This window comes from Mytilus edulis, chromosome 7 (genome assembly GCF_963676685.1).
Source record: "Mytilus edulis chromosome 7, xbMytEdul2.2, whole genome shotgun sequence".
NCBI lineage: Eukaryota > Metazoa > Mollusca > Bivalvia > Mytilida > Mytilidae > Mytilus > Mytilus edulis.
The window spans coordinates 71,659,648-71,681,324 of record NC_092350.1 but is presented as its reverse complement, the minus strand read 5'-3'; the positions used below and the strand labels follow the sequence as shown (position 1 = coordinate 71,681,324).

The 21,677-nt window shown below is 32.5% G+C and overlaps 1 protein-coding gene across 1 annotated transcript; it reads right to left on the bottom strand.

Annotated features, from left to right (window-relative positions):
* Positions 1-373: 373 nt before the first annotated feature.
* Positions 374-20,914, bottom strand: LOC139483394 (toll-like receptor 4). The gene is made up of 5 exons (XM_071267412.1): positions 20,752-20,914; positions 19,115-19,339; positions 17,975-18,093; positions 17,257-17,344; positions 374-3,633 (listed from the first exon to the last, which is right to left on the bottom strand). Exons 1-5 carry the CDS (start codon positions 20,912-20,914, stop codon positions 1,064-1,066), a joined length of 3,165 nt encoding a protein of 1,054 aa, XP_071123513.1. The 3' UTR covers positions 374-1,063.
* Positions 20,915-21,677: the final 763 nt, after the last annotated feature.

The window sequence follows — 21,677 nt, the reverse complement described above, 5'->3', positions numbered from 1 at the left end:
GATGTATTAATCAATATCAGACTAACGCAATCAAAAACAAGTATATCTGTTCTTATGAAACATTTTTTTTATTTAACAAATAACATTGTTCAGCATACTTTGAAATTTAAACTTTCGAAATGGAAAGATGCAAAATAATTTTCAAATTGTTGTTTAAAACAAACTAACAACATTGACGTTAATATAATTGATGTAACATACATAAACATGAAAATATGTTTATTCAATTTCGAGCATACTAATACATGTAATACAAATTAACAATTGGTCAAAAGTCAGCTATTTTAAAGCTTTGCATGTGTAGTGTGTTGGAAATTCAGCATCTGAATTAAATATCGCCGAGTATAACAAAAATTAACAAACACAACACTAAATACAAATACATTTTTACAAGAAGTTGGATTCTAAATACTAGTAGCTACAAACCATGCTCATATCATAAATTACAAAACTTTTCATAAAAATTAATTTCACTGTTGACTTATTCATTAATTTATATGTATATATAAACTGTTTTTTTCTTATATTATGTAAGTTTAAAATATATATTATGAAAAATGCATATTAAGAGGAGCAGTCGGTGTGTTTCTTGGAACTGCTTCTTTTGTGAGAGAAGATTAATATCTGATGCACTTATAAGTATGTTGAGACATACAAGCAATATAAAAATACCGTTGGAAGTCTATTTTTACAAAAGTTAAAAAAAAAAACAGTTTCTATCGTCTATGATGAAATCAATTAATAACAACAGAATGACTATATGATACTACACTGTGTATTTACATTGCGTTAACCCTTTCGTAGGTTATTGTATGGTAAATGAAAATGATAAAAATTACCTCCTAGAGAATAATATTATTGATCCGATTGTGTTTAGGTAATTATAAAAAAGTCTGTTCAGAATATTTTATGTTCAGTGTTTGTACATACTTGTTTCTAAATAATGCAAAAATATACATAAATGTAAATTTTGACAAATTCTTGATTGTATGATACCCTTTTGGGGAAACGTACGTAGTGATATAAAAGGGGTCAATAGACTGAATTAATTTAAACATTTATTTCAATCGATTGCCTTTCTAAGCTGTTCCCAAAATACAATATCGCCGTGCTCATCGTTTGGATACTCAATGTATGATTGATCGTGAACCAGTTCAAGAACTTGAAGTGGAAGATCGGAAGCTGACATTTGTTCGTAAAATACTAGAAATAGAATGTTCTCACACTTCCGCTCATATATACTTTCCATTCTGGCCATGTTATATTCGAACATACACCAATAAGAACCTACATAGTTGTGAGACATGATTACAATAGTTTTTCGGCTATTGTGTATTGCAGATGTGATATTAGTGGCGATGTCGTTCCCTGGTAAAAAGTTCCGCTTGTGCAAGCACAGCTGAATTGCGTTCTCTGTTTCTAATTCACGAACAAGCAGGTTATGAACAAATGTTTGATCTTCGTCTGCATATGACACAAAAGCATCATACATGTATAATCGTTCTTCCGTGTTGTCTGACTGGTATTCGTGGTCATGCCATTTGACTTTTACCATGTAGTATAGATAACGTAGTTTCCATCGATATCTGTAAACAATGCCACCACAAAGAGTAAAAATAAATATTAAAATTCCTGATGTTATTCCAATTATAAATCCTTCATATGACATGCAATCCTTTTTGAGGGTTTGATGAACGTTTCTAGGATTGCGAAGTAGAATGATTGTATTATTTGTCATTTTGCATCTATATTGGTTTCGATGTTGAAGATAGATATGTGTGTTAACAATCCATTCCACAAAAGTTAGAGTATCGCAATTACATACAAGATTGTTACCACTAAGATCGATGGTAAGATTGGTGTTTCTGTTAGCCATTAAGTTAACATTTTGCATAGCATATTCGCTCAACGCCGAAATTCTATTATTTCGTAAATTCAAGAACGTGAGCTTTTTCATATGAGAAACTTTAAAGTTGATATCATCAATCATATTATCACTGAGATCTAGCGTTTCTAAATTGTATTGATTTTTAAAAAACAGCTTTGGTATATTCGTTATTTTGTTTGCAGACAGATTAATCAAACCTACGTTACCAAGATTCTCCAAAATTTCCCCATGAAAATCTGTCGGTATCACGAGTCCTAAAAGATTGTCTTCTAGCAATAAGTATCTCAAATTGATGAAGTCTTTACTGAAAAAATCCTTTGAAACATTTGAACAAAAATTCGACGAAAGGTCTAAATATGACAGACTTTTCACATTGGTTATTGGGCCTGTCCATGTATGAAAAGCATTGTCACTCATTGTAAGATTGTTTAATTCATTTGTAGTGAACATAAATTCTGGTATTTCATATTTCACTGCACTAGACCTAAGTGTAACTATTCTCAATTTTGTTGGTACGGGAACTCTGAAAACTGACTTGCCTTTTACCTTTCTGTAAAATGAAACTATATCGAACAACCAGTTGTTTTCGAGATTTGTTGAAACAGTATGTTTCGTGTCTACACATCTCTCTATGTAAGATGTTAGCACGTTATGAGAGGAAAATGTTTGAGATACATCTAGTGAAGTTATTGGCATTTGTACAGCATCAAACATATAAATGCCAATAGAAAATACGTTGTCCCTAATATCAACACTTTCGAGGGAGACTGGGAAATTTCGTAACGCACCAGATTCAATCCTCTGAATACGGTTCCCAGCGGCTTCAAATCTAATAAGTGACGTTCTATTCAGATTCCAAATGTGAGAAGTCTTAAGTACTGTGCTCATTTCGAAAATGCCATGAATATAGTTTACTTTCAAGATTTTAATTGCAGATTGTTGTACATCCGTGGTTATGTTTTCAAGCGCTGCGAATCCCAAACATGTATTATAAGAAACATCAAGCTCAGAAATATTTCTCATATTCTCAAACGTTCCTTTGTATATAAATTGAATTTTGCATTTTGAAATAGTAACATGAGTTATTTGAGGCAAGTAAAAGAACGTTTTCGAAGAAAGACTATGCATTTTGCAATAACCGGTAAAGCCAGATAGATTAATACTTTTTAGGTTTTTCAAATATTTAATATTTTTACTCAGAACTGCATCTGTATCAGAAACATAGTCCATTGAAAGTAATTCTAGAGAGGAAATATCCGATAAATCTGGCATGAACGAAGTGTTGAAATTCTTTTGTATATTCAAGATTTTTAAACTTTCCAAAAAAAAGAACGCTGAAGACTCAAACGAATTATTTCCATATTCCAAATCATTGTTTCTTAGATTTAGTGAGAGTAAATTTTTAAGTCCTTCGAACGAGAATTTTCCAATGTGCCTTATTCTGTTTGACGACAAATCCAAAGACTTTAATAAAAAGTGTTTCTCAAAAATTCCATCTTCGATTCTACTGGTATTATTATTTTGGAACGATAAGTCCTGAAGAATATTTGGAAGCCTTGGTATTTGAAGTAGATTTTTGTCAGAACAATCTGCTATAAGAAGAAATGAACCAGGAGCATTTTTGCATAGACAAAAACTAGCAAACGGACATTCCTTCCAGTCTTTTGTCTCATTGACTTTTGAATTTTCACAATACTTGAATAACATCAAAGCAATAACCAGACTGTAGGAAAACTTGCAATTCCCTGAATGAAAAATGTACATTTGAATATATATACTTGACGTTTAAATTTCTGTATGATGAATAGAGAAAGAAATAATTATAAATTGATTTGAAAATCTAAACAAGCTACAAACCATTGGCAAGTTGTCAAACTTACTGTCGTTTTTCTCGTTTGCATTTAAAGAAAACAAAGTATCAATGGCAATTGAAGAGTCAGAATCACCTCAACAACACAGAAATGTTATGATATGTTTTTCTAGTGCAGTGTTATTATAACAAAATACAGTCCACCGTGTACCTCGAGTACTCACTAGTAGCACGATTTCAGTCTGAAACTGTCGTTTTGGTCTGATCGTATCTTAATTGACTGGATTTACCGCTAGAGTAAAACGTCAAGATTTGTCAGATCGTTAAGTCTCCGTTCGGATCGATAGTCTCATTGAGTAAATTAGTTCGTTAAGGCATGTCAAGATATTTAAGACTGTATCTTCTAGCGAGCTGTTTAGATCCGTTAAGACCGTGTCAGACCAAAACAGACCATCGATACAGACTGACGTCAAGATGTTGTCAGACCGTGTCAAGTCGTGTTCAGATTTTAAGAATTTGGACACAAAACGAATATGCCCGAATATTGTTAATTATAAAATATGCGGTAATTCTCACATTGTTGTTTCTATATGATCAAAAATCAATAAGATAAAGTAACGAGTCACTGACAAGTGGGTACTATTTTTTAAACAGAAGAAAATATTTATTCATACATTTCCATTTATAAAAGGAGAAAGAAAACACGCTTTTTTTTTTATAGAAATTACAAATATATTGATGTAAAATTCGATACGAACATGAACATTCTGAAAGCAAAATCAGATAAGGTTGCAGACATTTAAAGAAAACATAGAAAGGTCACAGCTCATAAAGACGGGAGAAGATCTTAACGAAAGCGTGAATAACAAAACGCAATTAATGATCTAAACTAAATAACTAATTCTAATATTTTCCTTTTCCGCTATGTAAGTAAATAAGTCATAAATTACTGTGTTCTACTTGTTAAAAAAATAGTACCAAACGCTGTTTTAAGATAGACATAGCTACGTTTTTATAAAATTTCAAACAAAAAAAAAGGGTATAAAAAGTCCGCTAAACTGATTTTAAATCTCAATATTGTGTGTGGGGCACATTTTTAAGTCCACGTCTTGTTCGTTTTTTGTTTAATTAAAATCTTTTTAATTTATACATAAAATGTTTTCAATAGCAGATTATCACATATTTGGATTATTCCTAGTATTCGTTTTACGTACTGGTTAAGAAAGTGTAAAGCACAAAATTGACAGAAAAATGAAAATAGATTGAAAATTAAGGGGATTTTTAAAGCAAATAATTGAACAGGTCGTACATTAGTTTTCAAGCGTCCCTTTCAAGTAAACTATTGGCATTGGAAGAAGTACAAGATGTACAGAATGGAATTCATAAAACTGAAAAGCACAATAGTTTAACAACTTAACAGTTGAAACTGCTTACCCTTCTGGAGCCCCTGAGATCACCCCTAGTTTTTGGTGGGGTTCGTGTTGTTTATTCTTTAGTTTTCTATGTTGTGTCATGTGTACTATTGTTTGTCTGTTTGTCTGTTTCATTTTTAACCATGGCGTTGTCAGTTTATTTCCGATATATGAGTTTGACTGTCCCTTTGGTATATTTCTTTGACAACCAATGTGTTTGTCAAACAAGTGTTTGGTTAACAGGTAGACATCATTTTTTGTTTCGGTTTAAGTTCAGAGTTGAATGATTTTTCACGGTAAAACTTATCGATTTATGCAATTTGACTTGCATATGTTTAGTCGATTTCTAAATTTGCTAAGATACATCTTGTAGAAAGTTAAAGGTTTTATTTTTTGTATAGAAAATCTTCACTCCTTTTACTTATATCGTCCGAAAATGAAACCTTTGCTAAAGTGAGGCATTATATTCGAAGTTTAATGACTTTAGGAAACTACCGTTACTTAATCTGTGGAAAAAAGCCATAGTTGCCACGTTGCAACGCAATATTTCTGTCCACATGACACATAAATGTATATACCAGTGATAGTCAAGTGTCCTGCTTTGATTGCAAGTCTTGCTTTCTGTCAGGACTAGTTTTTTTAGTTGTGAAACTGCTGTTGTGACAATCAGCATGAAATACTCTCATTGACTGTTAAGGTTCAACAAAGAATGAATAACTTGGAAAAACAAAGCTTGGCCTTTCATTTATTGTTTTTTCTTTTGTATCAGAAAAAGAGCAATTTGTCTAACATCCGTTACCAAATTTAGATGTTTATTATATATTATGTGATATACTAGATATATCTACATACCCACAAATCCATTCAGACCAAAATGTGTGCTTTTATAAAGTATAGATTCGCCTTTAAGTATGTTGTTATACCCCACCTACGATAGGAGAGGGGCATTATGTTTTCTGGTCTGTGCGTCCGTCCGTCTGTCCGTATGTTCGTTTGTTTGTCTGTGCGTCCGTTCGTCCGTTCGTCCAGCTTCAGGTTAAAGTTTTTGGTCAAGGTAGTTTTTGATCAAGCTGAAGTTCAATCAACCTAAAACTTAGTACACATGTTCCTTATGATATGACATTTCTACTTGTAGAGCCAAATTAGATTTTGTACCCAATTTTACGGTCAATTTAACATGGAAAATGATAGTGCGAGTGGGGCATCCATGTACTTTGGACACATTCTTGTAACTCTTAACTATTTATCACAATTTGCATATAAAAGTCCTTTCAAATATGGTTGGGTAGAATAACCTCATATATTTCAAAACGATATGACAAAAATATAAAAGAGTATCAAAAACAAATGAATACAGTGCATGTATTCAAAGTAATTGTTTACGAATTTCGAGAAGGAATTGATGCAGTAAGTAAAATTTCAGTTAAATATCATACGATTTCGTAAAAATAAAACAATATATACTTACACATTTTTAAGTCAGTTTATGAAAAATAAAAGACACAGTCTATTTGACAGTACAGAGCTTTCACAAAGGAAGAAGATGTAAAATAATATACGATTATGAAAACAAAAGCAATCAATGGTCTAAAACTTCAAATGAAAACGAAAGTTCAAAGTTCGCAATGACGGAAGAAGATAGAAAATACTGTGTCGAAATCGTAATCTTTTACCTAAAGTAAATATATCTTTAAAAGTTTAAAATTATTTTAAGTGTTTTCTTGCACCTGGTTATTACTCCATAAATTACATAAATTGTTCAATTTGTTTTGTATTTCTATAAGTTAAAAGCTTTCGAAATGTAAAATTAAAAAAAGGTAGATGAGCTTTGAACATACACATGATTGACAGTTATCTTGTGTAATACCTCTACATTTTGTTTTAAGACGAACAATACGGGTTGTTGTTACATTCGATTGTTTTGGTCAGTTATTTCTGTTGTAAATTGCACAGTTACATTATTTCTTTATTTATTGTACTCATTTTCCACAGTATGCAAATAACTGAAAACTGAGTGACAAAAGTTGAAAAAGGAGATCTGGCTATATGACTTATGAAGCAACCAACCAACATTTAGTACATCGCGAAAAAGGATTTTTTTAAAAATAACTTCTATTTAAAACTATGATAGTTTGAGACCCAACATTGAATCCCTCAACTGTAAACCACAAACTGAACTGTAACACTCAAACATTGTCTACTGTTCATCCTTCTTCTTTATCAGAAAATAAAATCGTATCGTCAAACATACTGATACAAATTACTAGGACTCGGTCAGCAATAACATTTCTTTTCATCATAAAAAAGATGTTGAAGGATTGCCAATGGTAAAACTCTCCAAAAGAAACCAAATGACACAGAAATTAATAGCTATAGGTCATCATATGGCCTATTTATCGGCATTACCCCTTTCATCTTTCTGCCTTATATTTCCAATATCATGGACAAAATTGTTACAAGAAAATATTCGGCAATGACGTAATGTATCAGTGTAGCAACGTCACGTGCTAATGTAAATCCGCCTCACTAAGTCAAATGAATGTACGTGACTTCTTTCATACAACCAACTAACTTTTCCAACGTTTTATAACCGTAGAAATAGTAATGTTAATTTAGATTTATATTTTCAACAAAAAAATAATACAGTTTAATTAGACAATCTGCCGATAAAAAAAAATAACAATATCAAATTTTCGATACTGAATTCATCAGTTCGAGTATTAGCTCGTATTTGCGGTCTTGCATTATATTCTTGTTGATAAAGTCGTATCAGATACAAAAATGTCATTATTCTATTTATATTCAACCATTGTGTTTAAAAATGTTTGTTGTGACATCTGTCATTTTTGTTATTAACGTTGACACCAAACATTATATATACACACTCAGGAGTATACGATATATGAGGGCTGTATACTGAAAAAAAGTCTCTGGGGCTAAAAATTAGCACTTCTGTCAATAATAGATTCAACTTTGAACATTTTGTAATTTTCTTTTGATTGAGAGCGTTTTGCATACCAGAATCCCATTGCATGTGACAGGGTAGGAAAACCTAAAGGTTGCATTTCTGTAAATATTGACAATGCAATTTCCCATAGGAACTCCTTTTACGGCTAAAACTGTACCACTTTTACTATGAAGTTTTGAAAAAATCTTATCCTAGAATTGAAAGTTCATTTGCACCACAATCTTTTTCAAAGGTCAAAACATAGGGCTGTGCGTTTATATGCCCTGAACTTCTCAGAGTTTAAACTTACACTAACTTTCTTAACTACCCCCACCTCGAATGAAAGGTTACCACAGATTTCAATGTAAACAATATGCACGTGTTTATTTACTGGTAACATTCCCAAGTTCTGTCTCTGCGATATGGAACACAGAGAGCATAACTAGGAACCAGTATGTAAACAAAATTAATTTTCTATTAATATTCAATTTCTCCCAAAAAGAGGCGTGTTGTCAGAAACAGCTGTATTTACAAAGTGCAACCTATAACATTACCAAGAAAAAAAAACGACGAATCAATATTCAACTAGTTGTTCCGTGTTTCACTGTATAACCTGTGACCAATTCATATGAACATTGTTATTCTTTAATAGCATTTAACATTAGGTTGAAGTATATAAATTTGAATTTAATACATTACACTGATTCATTTCAGAAGATAAACTTTTATCACCGGGTGTAAGAAGTTATGTGTCAAAAAATTTATAACTTGTACAAAACCCCTGTTTGTACAAACTTACATCTTGTACACAACATATACATACCTGAACAAAGCACCTGGTCTTTCCTTGTTCGACGGTTATGCGGGTTTTTTTAACATTTGTTTGTTGTTTTATATTGGAAGTCTATTGGAAACAAGAGGCTCTCAAGAACTTGAATCGCTCACCTGTTATTTTTTGCTTCAATCTCTGCTTTTCAATATACAATGTATAGAAACGAATTGCTTAAAATGACATTTAATTGTTCTTTGTATCTGTCATATATACTTCAAAAGCAAACAAATGCATTTTTCCCATACGTTCCATTTTAGCCATAGTGGCTATGCTTCTCGACATACAAGGAAATAAAATACAAAATTTATACTAGATTCGTTTGAGAAGATTTTAAAAATATAAACAAATTGTGTCCGCAAAGGGCAATTACTCCTTATGGGGTAAATTGAAATTTTTGTCAAGTTTGACTTATTTGTAGATCTGACTTTGCTGAACAATTTTGCTGTTTTATTACTTTTATATTTATCTATTATCTAATATTCAAGATAATAACAAAAAACTGCAAAATTGCCTTAAATTAACCAATTTAGGGGCAGTAGACCAACAACGGGTTGTCTGATGCGTCTTAAAATTGTAAGGCAGATAGATCTGGACCAGATGAACAATTTTACCACTGTCAGATTTGCTCTAATTGCTTAGGTTTTGAGATATAACCCAAAAACTGCATTTGACCCCTATGTTCTATTTTTGGCCATGGAGGCCAAGGTTGTTAAATCAAAAATTTCGGATACAATTCAAAAACTAGATTTATAAAGGAACATTCATTTAAAGTTTAAAAGTATTAGACACAATTGTTTCAGAGGATGATATTTCCAAATGTAAGCAAAGATAAAGAACAAATTGTGTAAAATTGTCTTTAAAGGGCAATAACTACTAAAAGGGTCGGTCTTACTTTGCTGAACCTTATTACTCGTTACGTTTATCTCTTTCTATTATAATATTCAAGTTAATAACAAAAAACTTCGAAATTTCCTTAAAATTGACAATTTAGTGGCAGCATCCCAACAATGGGCTGTTCAATTCGTCTGAAAAATTTGAGAGCTGATAGATCAGACAAATTGAACACTTTTACCGCATGTCAGATTTGCTCTAAAAGCTTAATGTGTTTTAAATATTAGCCATAAACTGAATTTGATCCCTATTTTCTATCTTTAGTCATGGCGGCCATGCTTGTAGATGCATCAAAACTTCGGATACAATTTAAAAACTAGATATCCTGAAGAACATTCAGTTGAATTTTGGCACAGTAGTATCAGACGACGATAAGATTTTTGAATTGTTTACGACGACAGACGACGGACGAAGACGGACCCCAAGTGATTGCATGAGCTCACATGAGGCCCTTTGGGCACGGTGAAACAAAAAGGGATTATATTAATAATAATGTAGATAAATGTTTTAATTGTCTCTGGTTTCATCATGTCGTTTGGATACTGTTCCAATGAGGAATTCTTCACTATATTATATTGTTCATGTTTATTAGACAATAAAAATCGCATGTTATTTTCATCTTAGAAACGCGTGTTGCAATGTCAAGAGAAAATAATTACATTATAATACAAACTAGATGATTCAAATTTAATTATTTTATTACACGACGCATCCGAAAACTCTTCCACTGTAGTATTACGATGACATACACTTTTATGGACAGGTTTTCTGAAAAAAAAATTAATATCGTTTAGAAAAAAATACATGAGCGCACATAATTTAGTTACTTTTAAAAGCAATAAAATACTATGTATACAAAGGCAATTGATATTTGATTGTACATAAATGGCTTGGGCATAATAACCAAACTGAAATGTAATTGTACAACAAAAGATGCTTAAATAAATAGAAATCATTCAAAACTACATTATTGTTGATCAAATGACGGGTGCCACATGATGAGCACGATCTACTTACCCTGCAGCAGCACATGATATTATCAATAGTTTTTGGTATAATATATGTTGCTCAGCTCTATATATTTTGTAGACTATTGTTTTGTCTTTTGTTAATTTCAATTCACCTTGTGTCTGTCGTATGTTGTCAGTCGTATGTCATCTGTTGTGTCGTTTGTCGGCGTCATATGTTGTTGTCTTGTACAAATATGTTCTCTGAAACTACTTGGTGAAGTTTAATCAAACTCTACTACAATCATCATTGGGGTATCTAGTTTCACATATTATAACTTAGTCTAGCAAACAACATTGCCGATATGCTTAAAATTTAACATAGTGATCAAATGCATGTTTGGTCTTTTATCTTAAAAACCTTTATAAAAAGAGAAAATCTGACTGGCCAAAAAGTCAAGGATGGTAAGATCTACCTTCTGTCAGTTTAGATCAAACTTTCATAACTTTTCAAAGGAAAAATTGCCCTAACGAGACCATACCAATAAGCTTGAGCTTAAGATGGTACAAATCTTGAGTGTGCAAACGTTTAGATTAAGTTTAAAATTTTCTCAAATGATTTGGTTTTTCAATGATCTAGAAAATATGTCAAAGAGAGTACGTTTCTTCTCAATCATGTTTTTAAATCTTTCATCAAAAGAGCCAAAATTAAAGTACCAAAAATGAACAAAATATATCACATTTGCAAGCAACCTACAGCTAAAGTGTAACTCGGAAAGTATTTGCCGTTACAAATACAAAGTACAATAACCGGTTCCTATTTGAATGAAGTTTGAAACCTTATGTTGTTTTTGATTTTGCGTTTTTATATATGTTTTGTTTTCAACCGACCATAGAGATAAAATGCAAGTTTGGTCTTTTATCTTGAAAACCTATGGTCGGTTGAAAACAAAACTTTATTACAAAAGAGATGATTGAAGCTTTCCAATTGTGAACTTTCAAGTTTTTTTCCCTATTTTTAGGCATTGCGTTGTCAGATTGTTTTCGATTTATGAGTTTGACTGTCCCTCTGGTATCGTTTGTCCCTCTTTAAATGGCTTTCCTTAGTGAATTTATCTTGGAGTTCGGTATTTTTGTGATTCAAATTTTTACAAAAGATATTTTCCAAAGAAATAGAACTAACAGAATAGCAAAAATCCTGTTTTTGTATGGCCACACATTTATGAATGTTTATCCAATTTTAATAAGAAATAACATGACGGGTGCGGCATACGGTGCAGGAAATGCTTACCCTTCCGGAGCACCTGATTTCACTCCCGATTTTTAGTGGAGTTTGTGTTGTTTCTTTATTTATTATTTATACCTGTTGATGTAAATGTCCTTTGGTTTTGTGAGTATTTGTTTCCTTTTTGGTTTTGATAGTTATTGTCTTTAATTTGTTCAAATAGTCTTTTAAATATTAAACGATTTACAACTTTTGTATTAAAATATATGCAGACCTTTGCAAAACACGAAAATGCAAGATCTATTAATAACTCAAATTTCATTTATCGTCAGTCGAAAATTATTACACGATGATGACTGCTGTACCCTTATTTTGACTATTTTATTTATTGTGCCTGTTTAGTTAACGCGTCATTGTAAATATAACGTAATTTGATGAAACTGTCATCTAAGTGAAAGGGTTAGCGCTATAAAACCAGGTTTAAGCCACCATTTTCTACATTTGAAAATGCCTGTACCAAGTCAGGAATATGACAGTTCTTGTCCATTCGTTTTTGATGCGTTTTGTTATTTGATCTTGCCATGTGATTATGGACTTTCCGAATTGATTTTCATCTAAGTTCAGTATTTTTGTGATTTTACTTTTTATTGCCCTGAAATAACAAATTTATCCTCTCTTTTGTTTGGGCAAAAAATATAAGAGAAAGAGAGAAAGTATAAGAGATAAAGAGAAACTATACGAGCTTGAGCGAAACTATAAGAGATAGAGAGAAACTATAAACAGATGATTGACAATGATTACAAAAAAAAAACGAAACAACAAACAACAGTCTACAAAAAACAACAAAGACAACAGCCTACAAAAAACAACAAACACAACTAAAGACTTAGTTTTAAAGAACTCCAACCAAAAAAAAAAGGATGAGATAAGGTGCACCAAATGTGGCCCCTTCGAGACCCTGGCGATAAAAAACTGAAACGACAAAAAATAACAAAGTTTCAAAGAAAGCCACCCAAAACAGAGGGTGAGCTCAGGTGCTCCAAATATTACCCCTTCGTGCTTCTTATGTTAGTACAAATGCAATTGATTTGCAAGAAAACAAAATAATATTACTCTAATAAGATTGATTTTTGGTTAAACATGATTACATGTAAGACTGTAGATAAGTGATTTTGTTTCAATAAGGATGATAAGATACAACAAATATTCAATTTTATCAAATAATTTCAAAAATAATGTTACTACTAACCATTGGAAATTCGCAAACATATTGATACTCTTCCGTACAGAGTTCATCAGACCAAAAAAAAGGGCCTGGACCATCGGCTTCAATACCAATGCAGTTGAAGTTGCGAAAAGTAAAAGCTGAAAAAAATGCATTTATGTTAAAAATATATCCAATAGCTTCTGTAGATAAGCAAGAAATCGGTAAAATTTGTCATTCAAGATTATTTGGTCATTTTAATCAATTGATATGTATATATATATATATATTCATTTACAGTTTCTCTCTATCTGATATGGTTTTGGGAAAACATGAAAAGGGAGAAATCCGTCATTCAAGGTAAACATCTCATTAAAAGGCGGCATCGGAGAAATTTTGTCATTTCGAGAAAACAGATGAGATTGCTTTAATAAAAAAAGTCATTCTAGGAAAAATTAATCCTTTGAGAAGTCGTCTGAGAATAATACTCTCAAATTTACAGATTTGACTTTACCAGATGCATGTTTCGTAACATACACTCTGCCAAATCGTAGAGTGTTTACATTTCTTAATTGATAAATCCACCTGTGGTAAGTGAGTTGAAACAAAGACATATCGTTTCGGTCAACATATTCGTGATGGTGACATGTTATCTTCTGTAGAGTCGACTTCAATTGTTTTTCCTCGTACCTTCGATTTTGTGTAGTGGCACAATCCACATCGAGCATGTTCACACAATACTGACTTCATTTATAGGGATGCGCTTCTTACACAAAAACCGCCCTAACAGAGGTATGAGGATAACCGACTGAAAATGACATATTATCATCACAAATAAGTTGACCGAAAGGATCGATATATCAATGTTTCAACTCACTGGCCACATGTTTTCTGTCTTTTCCTAGACTTAGATCTTTAGATATCAGAATGTGCTCTTCAACTTCGTACTTTATTCTACTTGTAATGTTCCTGTGATTCCCTTTGATTTTGGTTAACCTTCATTTCTCTTACTTATCGAATTATGATATCAGAACATCGGTAATGTACTATTGCCTTTTATTTATGATATCGTTATCGTTGTATCGTCTTTTAACTGATATCAAGTATTCGAGTACTCCCTTTAGATTAAAAGTGATGAATGTTTTGTCAACCTCGAGACGATTTAAGACTTCATCTGTTGATAACAGTACCATGAATATTTTGTCCTCGTTATGTCTTTTTTGTGTTGTTGGGTAACTGTCCCATTGACGTATATCTAACATCAATGTTATCCATATATTCCAAACTCTAATCCTACTGCTTTTCTCATAAATATCGAAGTATCTTTAAATAACACATGTACATATCTGATATTATTGTTATGAACAGTACATGTTGAACAATATTTATTTTACATAATTATCTTTGAAGACAAAACTTACTGTTTCCAAAGGGAACATTCAGATAGTCAAAATCGGCATTGTCCCCGGCAAAAACAAAATTTCCGTCTTGGCCAGGACGATTTGCACCAGTCCATATGAATGTCGCTAAAATGAATTGACTTATAATTAGTATCATAAGACTTGTTGGAAGATTCTTAATCCCTGTCAGTTAGCTAATACTGTCTTAATCTTACCAAAAACTGATCCAACAGAGTAATATGAAAGACAACTGAAACTCACATAAACATATGTTTTACTGTCTTCATAAGCTGACCCATATGATATTTCTGTATCTCAACTTACTAGCCACATGCTTTCGGAGAGCCGTGGTGTAGTGGTTAGTGCATCGGACTACTAACACAAAGGTTCCTGGTTCGATTCCCGTTTGGGATGAAAATTTCAGGAACTCAACTTTCGGCTCTCCCTTGACACCATCTGCGAGTATGGTCTTGAGGAATCGATGATAGTCCGTCGGAAGGGGACGATAAATGGCTGACCCGTGTTAAAAGAGAGCCATATCTCTTGCACGTTAAAGACACCCTTGTAGATTTTGAAAAAGAGTAGGCTAATGCCGCTACAAGGCAGCAATCGCACCCGCAAAGTGGAAAGGGATTAATATAAGTTGCATTGTTTCCCAATCCACTATAAATAAATATGTTTAAACTAAACATGCTTTCGGATACTAAGATCTTTTAGTACTGTTAAAGTCGATACATCTGTATTGATTCCGATTTTGTCCTTTTACCGATTGTAAAATGTTGTCGTATTTATGCATATGGAACATGCAGGATGTATTTCAGCAGACACCTATCAAGTCGACGCATTCGGTATCAATGGCGGATCCAGAAATTTTAATAAGTGGGAGTCCACTGGCTGCCTCAGAGGGGGGCGCTCCTGTCACGTTTCAGTGATTCCCTATGTAACCAACCAAAATTTTCCATAAAAGGGGGTGACAAGGCCACCTGCCCCCTCAAATCCGCCTCTTGGTATCACTCCATTTGGAGCTCATACGGTTCCCTCAGTTTTTCCTTGATTTTTCCACTTGTCTTCGTTTAGTGCAAAGCCACAAGAAATGTATAAAACGTATTGAATCGTAAGGTCAGTCTTATGGTGTGTTTTAATGAGTGATGCCGTATTCAAATAAAAACACAAATAACAATTATTAATTAGCAGCGTCCGACGTGTGTTGTTTTTATTCTTTATTTACTGTTAATTCAGAAATTATTGCAATGATTTCATTAATGCGAAAAACGCGACAGGATTATAATCGCAATAATTTAATCTCGCATTTTGATTTTTTTTATATGAATTAAACAATATATTTCTCAGTATCGCCAAAGTTAAAATCGCATTTTAGTCTAAAATGACAAAATCGCAATAATAAATGCACGCAATAATTTCTGAATTTAAAGAAGCTTAATTAAATCTCTTAATTTATGATTTTGTCCGAGTATAAATATTTATTGTATAAGCATTTGAATATTGTCAATTAACCTATATTTTAATTGCCGCATTTTCAATCCCCTTTTCCATACATCGTAACTGTATCTGATAACTGTTACCAATGTAAAATGGCTCGTGTTCAACTAATCAACATTGTGTATAATGATTTTAAAGGTTACATTAGAGCTGTTAATTTGAGTAGACAGGTCACTTTAACAAATGGAAATCATCCTTATATGTAAATAGAATTTTTTGAATTTTGAATTAAAACTCATAAGAATCTGAAACTGTTGAATGGATTGAAATGTTTTAGGATTCTTAATTCATTATTGAAGACTTTCAATAACGCTGATACTATTTGTTTTGTGTCTGTTGTTACTTACCGTTTTACTTAACCGACCTATAGTGTGGTGATTGAGGACGGGAGGGCTTTATAGGATGGTACATTTTCTTGTAATCAAATCCAAATTCAGTCTAAATCCTTGAAGCTTCACAAAAAAGTCATATAGATTAAACACATATTGTTGTTATGTACCGCCTATTATAGAATTTAAGGCAGATCCCCATTTTTTCAAGATTTAGGAACTTAGTAACTTTCCGGGAAGATTCACAAGATACTGAAACATAAATAGATGGTATAAAAGGGACAAAAATACCAGGGGGAGAGTCAAACTCGTAGATAGAAAATAAACTGACAAGGCCATGGTTAAAAATAAAAAGACAAACAGACAAATAATAGTTCAGAAGACACAACATAGAAAACTAAAAACTAAGCAACAAGCAGATCCTGCTCCACATGTGGCACCCGTCGTGTTGTTTATGTTATTACAAATAAATAGTCAAATTTTTAGGTCACAGTCATGAAAAGGGAAAGGATATTGTAACGTGTTGTCCTTGACTAGCTGTACACATTTATTTTGTAACTTAAGCTTTGGAAATACAATTCTTATCTGTTGTTTTGGCACATTTCTCAAACTTTTAAGACGAAAAATCATCAAGTCGGAATAACTTGATCTCTCAATCTTTTAATTTATAGGATGGCAGTAAAATCAAGAATTACAAAACCTATGTGTTTAGATACATGTCGTTCAGCTGATTGATGTTAAAAAGTTAGTATTTTTTTCATAATTTCTAAGAACTAGTAAAACATATGTTTCGTCAAAAAGTAGACGTTGTTGTTATTAAAATTACAATGTTAAAAAGAGAATAATAATTAATAACTTAATAATAACTTACAGCATTGAAATTGTTCAAAGACAGCGTCTGCTTCTGCTTCCGTATTTGGTCTCCAGAGAGAAGCTCCTGGTGTCATGGTACATACGGACTAAAATTTAAGAGCAGTCTGTACATTTATAAGATAAATCAAGATATTACAACAAATAATACATTTTTGTATGAATTTACAATGGCGATACGATACCAAGAACGTAGCTTCTAGCTTACCGGTACCGAGTATTTCTAACGACTTTTGTCAGGTTATTTTAACTGTGGATTCATTTATTTCCTTGGCTACTTAATTGTGTGGCTTCGGGAACAATTATATTTGTGTGGCTTTGGGAACAATTATATTTGTGTGGATATTTGATCTCATGGTTTCTAACTTCAAGTTGCAGAAAAATATCCTGTTCAGGAGAGATTTGCAAAAAAAACCCAACTATAGTTCGAGAGAAAAAAATGCTGGGCATAGTATATTTCATCTCGAATGGGTTATCTTTTACAAATGCTCCCTCTGAACATGATATATCTATACCACAAGTCAACATTCTTTATTTCTATTTATCAATTTTATAGATTACAAAATTACAAAAACAAAAGTAGACATGAAAAAAGTAGATCCTTTTGCACATTCTCTCAGAAATGTTTGCTTTCATATTTCATCACATATGAACCATTCAAAATCAACAATACTTGAAAAAGGGTACATTGAATCTAATACAACATAAAACATACTCACCAAAGCATTAGCCCATGTTGCTTCTATGTTCTGTTCACTATGAAAGTAGCAATTAGGACTTGCGGTTTGGTCAAATAACAGCATGTATCCTTCAGGACAATTTGTGGGAACACATGGAACTATTTATATGAAACAATAAGAGTTAATGCTAAAAAAATATCAACAACATTAAAAGAGGGACGAAAGATACCAGAGGGACAGTCAAACTCATAAATCGAAAATAAACTGACAACGCCATGGCTAAAAATTAAAAGGCAAACACACAAACAATAGTACACATGACACAAAATAGAAAACTAAAGAATAAGCAACACGAGCCCCACCAAAAACTAAGGGTGATCTCAGGTGCTCTGGAAGGGTAAGCATATACTGCTCTACATGTGGCACCCGTCGTATTGCTCATGTTACAACAAAGCCGACAAGTCCCATTCATGAAAGGGAAGGGATTGTAGCTACAACATCAACTGATGATATCAACAAATAGTATTAGGTTAAATGTACAAAATTGACAGGATGACAATGCAATGTATAACTGTCACGAAGAAGAATACTATTTCGTCAAATGAAACCTATGGTATTTTGACGACATACACACTGTGACAAACCTGTATAGACTGGTTGTACTGCATAAGGCAGCTGTAAACAACTAGATAGGGCAAAACAAAATTCATCAATGAAAAACAGTAATTCATTCTGTCTAGGATAGTACACCAAAGAGGATATACCTTGTTTTAAATAGAATGAGCAATATACTGCATTCTCGCGAAATAATATGAGTATTGTTATGATATGAGTACTATGCATACCTTATATTTATAAACGTTATCGATATATATTGAGTAAAATGAATATTATCAAACTTAACAAATACAAATGATATGACTTAAGTTTGGATATCTAAGTTGTTATACTCGAACAAGCAGTAAATAAATTAAGGTGTGTTAACTAAATAAATTCGACTGAAAACGGCTGAATTTGGACGCTTCCTGAACAATATCGTGATTAAAACGTTTTTTTTACAAATTCTTTTATTTAAGATTTGATTTCCAGACATGATTCACAGGATCTTGATAAGACTTTTGAATAATTTTAATCGGGAATGGTCCTATCAAAGACAGCTGTTTTTTAAACGATACTTACTTGGTAGTGCAGCTGTTTGTGTTGTTGGAACAATACCCGGAACAATAACCTGAACATATGTTGGCGTTCTACTTGGAAGAATATCCGGAACAGTAACCTGAACATTTGTTGGCGTTCTACTCATCATTGTCATTATCGCCATTGCCACCATGGGTACAACCAGTGTTAACAGAGGAATAGGAAACGACTGCAGAAATGATCCTGTGCCACGTCCAGGACCACCCACTGTATAAAAAATTAAATAATGATTTAATGTAACACCAAGAGGTGGTGATGACCATTTCACCACTCTAATGATAATAAAAAATATAGGTCCTTGTTAAGAAAATAAGAATAGATACATTATGTACGCGCAGGCCTCTTAGGTTAAAGGTTATAATTAGAACAGACATGTTTTAAATTTTTACGAGGTAACTTAGTCACGACTTACAGCTTTATTTGCCTGTAAGGAAGGGTCTGACCATTTTTGAATATTTTGAATTTCAAGTGATTTCCGTAGATTTAACTAGAGTTACATATATTTCCACAAAGAATTCACGAAACATACTCTAAATTTAGATTTCAGATCCTCTCCGTATTGATACGGTTCGAATTGCTCAGTTTTTAGTTTTTTATGCTGTCAAATGGTCTTTGACTAAAAAGATTGAATATTCCCCCTTGGTATCTTTCGCCTCTCCTATAACTTTGAAAGACAAAAGTTGATCGACAAATATTTAGTTTCGTATGCGTTTACTTGTTTGGGCATATTTCATACAAAATTAATAATGTAATTATGGTCAATGACATTGCATATTTAGTATACTGATCGTGAACAGCAAACATTTCGTAACAACCGGGTGTTAATTGTTGCATGCACAAGGCATATTATTTCTGCACGAAATTCGCCAAATATTGGAAGGATAAGATGGCAAATCATAAATCTAAATTATAACATGTTTTCATGAACACATATATACTACTATATGAAAGTCTTATTTTCAAAACTTTGTTTTAGCAAATTCCAAAAAGAATAATAAAACAAATATTAAGTTTGGAAACGAAATAACATCTGGGCACCATACATTTTTATTGAATATGTTGATCAATTATTTCTTGTTAATTTAAAATAAGACAGTGTAACTTTAAAAAGAGAAGATGCAAATGACAAAATAAAAACAATCATTTCTTTTTTCATATAACGACAGCATGACCAAAACAAGAAACAACAATTCCAAAACAAATTACAAAAACGAAAGACTGGTCTGACAACATGTGCTGGTGAAGCCTAAACATGAGGCTAGCTGCACCTTTTGGTGCGCTCATTGCATTATGTATATGGCGATTTATCTCATTTTGTTAAGTCATTTACGGGATATGACTATATTTTGTTTCCATCGTATTCGAAATCATCCGTGACATTTTTTACACGCCGGTAAACAAACGTTGTTTGGGTTGTTTTCTTGAAATTGTCGAAAGATGTAATTATTTTTTATTTCGATTTTAGCTACTGCTTTTTTAATGTAGATATTCTTCTTATAGAAAAAAACATTACCAGGATGGCCTTTGAATTGAACAGTTTTATAATAACGATCTATATAATATATATTGATATTTCAGGTTTACTGTTTTTATTTTGTACCAATTGAAAATAAAGTTACCTGCAGTTCTCCCTTCATCGATACGAAAAAAATCCTGTTGTTCTTCTTCTAGATTTTGTCCCGTTATAACCTGTCGAAGTGTTATCTGCCTAGGTATCTGTGCAGGTAAGAACTGTGTTACGCATGCACTTTGCGAAATGAATACCACTGTCAGAAGAACCATATATAGCTGTAAATATGATAAAACGTCGATAAATATTTGATCTTATTTAAAACGGGGGTTAGTTACATTTTTTGTAAATTGAATTTCGGACTACTAAAGAAAAGAAATGCTGCGAGGACAACGTCTTTGTCACCTCAACACAAGATCCGGAAATGTCAACATCAGGACAAAACAAATACAAAATTGTTCACCTCGCACAGAAAAAAATACAAAAAGCAACAACATTACCATGGGAACATATTGCTGAGTACATACACGTTTACGTGATACATATTGGTTCAAATGGTACACTTTTGTTCAAGTTGCACGAATCCGTGCATGTGCAACACATGCTTTCAGTTGCCAAACATGAATTAAGGTGGTATGCATGCATTCTGGTTGTACAAACGCAAATACCAACAACAACTCAACTCACACCAGAGAGGTCATAATAGATACCAGGAATAATTTTGTATACTGTTGATTCATTTATTTTCGTGGGTATCAATTTTCGTGGATTGCTGAAAACTTGCATATTCGTGGATACTTGATTTCGTGGTTTTTGCCAATCTCTGTATACAAAGCCTATTGAGAATATGTTATTCGTTGAACATTTGAATTCGTGGTTCGTCTGTACCCACGAAACCCACTAAAATTGGTATCCAACGAATAATAATGAATCCACAGTATATGCCAGTTGCGCGTTTCGTCTACAAAAGACTAATCAGTGACGCTCAAATAAAGAAAAAGAGGTTCATCTTGTGTCAAACGGGAAACACTATCA

Bases quoted from the DNA above. Each gene is read 5' to 3' on its own strand.
- LOC139483394 (XM_071267412.1), bottom strand. From the start codon at position 20,914: ATGGTTCTTCTGACAGTGGTATTCATTTCGCAAAGTGCATGCGTAACA. The intron at 17,345-17,974 runs GTGAGTATGTTT...CTTAAATTTTAG, and splicing joins CAACATGGGCTAATGCTTTG to TCCGTATGTACCATGACACC. The intron at 3,634-17,256 runs GTAAGTTATTAT...TTTTTCATTCAG, and splicing joins CTTTGAACAATTTCAATGCT to GGAATTGCAAGTTTTCCTAC.